The sequence below is a fragment of the Sapajus apella genome, unplaced genomic scaffold, assembly GCF_009761245.1.
Source record: "Sapajus apella isolate SASKATOON/1434 unplaced genomic scaffold, GSC_monkey_1.0 scaffold367, whole genome shotgun sequence".
Lineage (NCBI taxonomy): Eukaryota > Metazoa > Chordata > Mammalia > Primates > Cebidae > Sapajus > Sapajus apella.
This window is the reverse complement of record NW_022437306.1, coordinates 5,094-10,730: the sequence shown is the minus strand read 5'-3', so window position 1 is coordinate 10,730 and position 5,637 is coordinate 5,094. Positions and strand designations below refer to the sequence as shown.

Below are 5,637 nucleotides of genomic sequence, written 5' to 3'. Positions count from 1 at the left end.
TGCAGGGTGTATAATATGATACACAGCCAGGCTGTCCTGTAGGCTTTAAAATTCCCTTGGTGCAGGCAGTTCACCTTGGCCACAGCCAATGCATGACAGGGTCAATTGCGTTAGGAGTCATGGAGAATCCATAGTTGGTTGCTGCCTGGCTCTGGCTAGGGTTGACCAAGGTAGAGGAGCACCTCTGTGGAGTTCTGCTTTAACCTCACCTTACCACCAAATTTCTCAACTGTCCTTGCTACCACAATTATTTAATGGACCCAACAGAAAGTAACCCAGGAAATTAGGACACCTCATGCCAAAAGACCCTTAAATAGGGGAAGCCACCTTGTGCACGTCTGCTTCTTGCTACAGAAGACTGCCGTCTGCCTTCTCTGGTCACCCTGCCCAGCTAGAGGATCTGTGAGTAACAGAACATTTAAACTTTTATACTGAGTTTTTATCATTGAAGCTATGCCTCCAATCTGACCTCTGACTGTGGGGCCACCCCAGAGGGACCCAGCAGGTGAGTTCCTGCCATGTACTTCTGTCTGGACCTCTGGTGGCTGCTGGGGACAGTGGCTTCCAGCTAAGTTAATAGAGAAACTTGAGCAGTTTCCTTCTAAACACATGGCCATTGACATGACCAATAGAGACAATCGCAGCCCTTTAGAACATTCTTTTGAGAAAAGTTTATTCAGGTCCTTAGTCTTTTTTTCATTCAGGTTGTTGGTTTTCGCTATTGAATTGATTGACTTCCTTATGTATTCGGATATTTACCCCTTCTACCATGGTAGGTTTTGCAAATATTTTCTCTCATTTTCTGGGTTATCTTTTCACTCAGTTGACTGTTTTCTTTGCTGTCCAGATGCTTTAGCATTCAATACAGCCCCACTTGTCTCTTTTCCCTTTTATTGCCTGTGACTTTGGTGTCATAGCCCAGAAATCATTCCCACAGCAATGTCAAAAGCTTTATCCTTATATGAACATAGTTTATGGTGTCGGGTGTTACATTTAGGTCTTCAATTCATTCTGAGTTCATGTTTTGCAATCAGAGAGATAAAAATCAGAGAAAAAAATTTAAATACATACATATAGAAAATCAGGAGGTAGTATACACTAAAAACATACAATTGTTAATTGTCATTCAGGTCTAAATAGAGCTGGAAATAAAAAATATTTTTTCACACCTAGACAACTCTATGTCACCAAGCTTATTTCATCTTTAGCCTGATAAAATCATTGTCCTCTCCACCCTGAGTCGTGCAGGAGACTACTCACCCCATAGCCTCAAAAGCCTCTGCATGAGGATGGTAAGTCACTTGAGTCCTGCAGTGAATTACTCTTGATTCTACTGGAACTCAAACAGGACACCAGAATCTAGACCTCCAGAGAGCCGCAGGACCCATCTTCAAAAAATAAGAAGCATTTGTTCCCTGAGCTTGTTGAATGAAAGTGCAATTTCTACTCTTTTTGGAATGTTAAAAAGTAAAAAATATTATTTAAGCAGGTGAAAACAGGGGTAGCATAGCAGGGCCTTTCTTGTCATTATCAGGTCCAACCTAGCACAGACATTAAACGTACAGATTCTTACGAGCATGAAATTGGGAAGACAGGAGCATTCAAGGGACGTTGAGACCCATGGGCCTCTCTTATAAAATTCAAACCTCCTCTCACTGAGGGTCGAGAAGGTTTCTTGCCTCTGAGCCTTCTCCAAGCAGAGCTATAAATCCGGGCTGGCTCCTCATTCCCCAAACATCCGCTCCTGCTCTCCCTCCTCCAGGTGACCCCAGCCATGAGGACCCTCATCATCCTTGCTGCCATTCTCCTGGTGGCCCTGCAGGCCCAGGCAGGGTTACTCCAGGCAAGAGCTGATGAGGCTGCTGCAGCTGAGAAGATTTCAGCGGACAACAATGACGTGGCTATTTCCTTTGCATGGGACGAAAGCTTGATTCCAAGGAATTCAGGTGAGAGACAGCAGCATGCAGGGCTGCCTTGTGTAGAGGGATGGACGGGAGATGGGTTCCAAAATTGGGTCTCAGCAGTCTATGTCACTTAGGTGGCTTCATTTAGCATCTCTGGGCCTTGATCGTCTCATCTATAAATTATACAGCGAGCCAAATAAATCTAAGAAATTTTATTTCTCCAAAGACTTGATTCCAAGAAATGTCTGTGAAATTCACTAGGTTTAAGATACAAAGAGACAGACCGACTAGTTATTTCTGGATCTAAACTGGTAGACTTTTTTTAAAGAGAGTATTTTACTCTATCTATAGAAGAGCGTTTAAAAACTGGATGTGTTCAGGTGTGTGTGTGTGTGGTGGGGCAGGAGTGCAAAAATGAGAGCAAAAAGAATGAGTCCCAAATCCTGTGTGACTAGCACTGCTCTGTGTATTTATTCCTATTGACTGAGGTTGTTCTTGCTACCACCTGCAAGTCAGCCAATGTCACCGATCAGCCAGCATGTGACTTCTCCAAGATTCTTTTTAATACCCACTGCTGACCCTGTACTCAATTTCTGATGCTCTCCCTGTCCAGGCTCAAGGGAAAACATGGCCTGCTTTTGCAGAATACCGTCATGCATTGCAGGAGAACGTCACCTTGGAACCTGCCTCTACCAGGGAAGATTGTGGGCATTCTGCTGCTGAGCTTGCAGAAAAAAGAAAAACGAGCTCATAGTTTGCTTTGAGAGCTGCGGGGAATTGCTGTTACTCCTGTACCGTGTCCTCAATTTCCCTTCCTCACCCTAAATAAATGCTTTCTAGCAAGCTCTCTGTGTTTACACCTCTTTAAAGTGTGATATGTGTCTGTGTGAACACGCTTGGGATCCTGGTACCAAAAAGCTAAATCAAAATTTGAACAAAATAAAATTACAAATTCTAGAAATTTCAAGCAGGAATTCGGGCCCAAATTGACATGAAAGCTCAAATGATGCCACTGATCTCCCCAACCACCGCTCTGCCTTTTCACTCTGCCTCATTTTCTCTGGATCCACTCTCAAAGAACTCCCATGTGCTGGGCAGACAACCAGTGTCAGCTTAAAGTTTATGCAGTCATGAAATTGTTACTTCTCCAGGAAAACCTCCATCTTCTGTGCTAAAGCACTGGAGTTTAATTGAACGCAGCCAGGCCACACATTTGCCTTTTAAGACATAGGGTTACATGAGATCCATTGAAACAACCTTAATTAAGAAGGAAAAGTGTTGTTTTCAAAGATGGGATGCATGGAACAGAAGGCACAGCAGCCCACACTGAGAGGTCTCATTACGAGTACCTTCCAGCCACGACTACTAAGACCTGGATTTCACACCCGTAAAGTCGCCTTCACTCCCAGAAAACGCAGAGGCACAAATGCTCCGCAGCACTTTACGGTGCGCACTGTCTTGTGTTGCCTTAAAGCTGCCAAGAACCTGATGCTTCCTGGAAAATAAAGCTTTGGAGGGGAAAAGAGAGAGCGAGGGAAAACATTTCACCAGGAGCATGGTAGCTTTCTTGTTGCTGCAGGGTGCTGAGGCAGCTCAGGGGTCCAGGCACCCCACTGAGACACTGCATGGATAGGGAAGCCCATGTAGATCCCAGGGAGGACAGAGTGGGTAACAATCCCAGACTTCTTGTTTAGATGGTGAAGGACACAGATAGGGAGTCAGGCTGTGAAGGCCAGGAGCCTTCTTTGGGTTCCTGTAACTGCCACTGACTCTGACTCATGTGCTCCCTGAATTGACTTTCCATATTATTCTGAATTATGGACTGGGCCAAGATGACTGCATCTTGGGGCATCTGCAGAGTTCCACCTAGCTTTCTCCCAAGCATCTGAGGACTCAGCTAAAACTTCACTTTGTCACTGAGGTCTTTTCTGATCTCTCAACTTTAAATTGCCACAAGTTCCCCGGGGAGACAACCATTTCTCTGATTTTCTTTACTGCTAACTCTAAAATTGCAATAATTCACCTTCTGTACACTTCACTGATTCTGTGGAACATATGCCTCCTGACTCTAGAAGGGAAGCTGCGTGTTTTGCTCATTGTTGTACCAGAGTGCACAGAATACTGTATAACACGTAGTAGTGGATTAATAAATTAATTCTGATTACATTTATTAATTACATCTAATAGCATATAACAACATAAAGGTGTTATTTATTAATTGTTATTACTAAATTGCATAGGAAAAAGCTAAATTCAGCAGAGGTAGAGCAGCCCATGTTTCTAGACAGCACACCTTTAAAAAACAAAATAAATAAAAACATACAATGCTGAAAGATGAAAAAATATCATAGGTACGATATGGCATCATGAAGCTTTAGGACTTTAGAAGAAAGAGGCCATTCTGGCCAGAAGTGTCAAAAAGATTTCATGTGAATCTTGAAGCAAAACATGACTATGTTTAAAACATGGAGAGATTAAAAGAAGAGGTAGAGTAAAATGTCTGGTGGACAGAACGGCATCAGGGAAAGAGATATACAGGATGGAGTTTGACCTCTACTGAATTTAGGGGCATGGATATTATCAGAGAGAAGGATGGAGTCGAATTCAGGCTGATGTGCTGAGAAGCAGCCATCCGTCCAAGGGAAAGGGCCAGACGAGGGTGGACCATCCCTGCTCCTTCATGTGGGTAAAGGCACACTGGGAGCACCACATGTGGCTTCTGCTACTGCAGTCTAGGGTGGACAATGACAGCTTCAAACTCTAGGGACAGAAAATGCAGGGAGGGACATGACGGTCTTCCAACAGCCAGGGCAGCTTGCTCAGCCTCAAATGAGGCACAGCACTGTTTACTGGGATGCATGTACATTCTACTTTTGGTAATGATGTTCAAGACATTTTCTACCTTAAATGAGCCATTCATGTGGCAGGACAATAAAATAAGGAATAAGTCAGATGCCTCATCCCTTTAAATGTGATCACTCAAGGGGATAGCAGCGTCAGTGGGAGCATAGGCACTCACTCCAATAAGCACAGACTGGCACATACAGACGGCCCAATCACACTGCAAGACTTCCCACCACCAACCTCCAGTGCATTCCCACTGATTCGCCCAGGGCTCAACCTTCTTTGACTTTGGCTTCAGGAAAGTTGAGGCCAGCGGCTGTCCCTATTGCAAAGTTTGACTCCTATTTCGAGAGTCTTCAATAAGCACTCCCTTCACGTTTCTAAAAAGTCTTGGTGAGTTTTTTCTTGTACAATAAATGAAATAGGCTGCTTTTGCTGGTTCTTTTCTGCTTTTCTACACTCTACTTACAAGCAAAATCAGGATGAAAGGTATCTGAAAAGTACTCATTCCATTTACGACTATCTGTATTTTTTTTCTTTTTCACTAAAAAACAAATAACTCATTAAGAAACTCAGGGAAAGAGCTTACTCTAACATTTCCTGGAAGTCACCCTCCCAGCCCCTCAGTACTTTGTCATCCCAGATGGCGGTGACCCACCTCCTCCTTGTTCCAGCCCTCCACCCCAGGGCCACTCCCTACCTCTTGCCACCACCTGGAACTCCTCCAGCTCCGAACATCAACGACGAAGCTCCCCATCCCTGACTCACCTGCTGTCCTTCCAGCCTCTCACATAGACATCCATCATTCCCTGCTGATCAGCATCAATAAGGCTGTTCTCCCACAGGACTGTGCATGAAAATGACCCAGAGTCTGTCCCCCAGGCAGCAC

General features: G+C 44.3%; 1 protein-coding gene across 1 annotated transcript; it reads left to right on the top strand.

Moving 5' to 3' along the window:
• Positions 1–274: 274 nt before the first annotated feature.
• LOC116545763 (neutrophil defensin 1-like) lies at positions 275–2,749 on the top strand. The gene is made up of 3 exons (XM_032272237.1): positions 275–402; positions 1,763–1,946; positions 2,518–2,749. The coding sequence occupies exons 2-3, from the start codon at positions 1,775–1,777 to the stop codon at positions 2,625–2,627; spliced, it is 282 nt and encodes a 93-aa protein (XP_032128128.1). The 5' UTR covers positions 275–402; positions 1,763–1,774; the 3' UTR covers positions 2,628–2,749.
• Positions 2,750–5,637: the final 2,888 nt, after the last annotated feature.

Bases quoted from the DNA above. Each gene is read 5' to 3' on its own strand.
- LOC116545763 (XM_032272237.1), top strand. From the start codon at position 1,775: ATGAGGACCCTCATCATCCTTGCTGCCATTCTCCTGGTGGCCCTGCAG. The intron at 1,947-2,517 runs GTGAGAGACAGC...CTCCCTGTCCAG, and splicing joins CTTGATTCCAAGGAATTCAG to GCTCAAGGGAAAACATGGCC.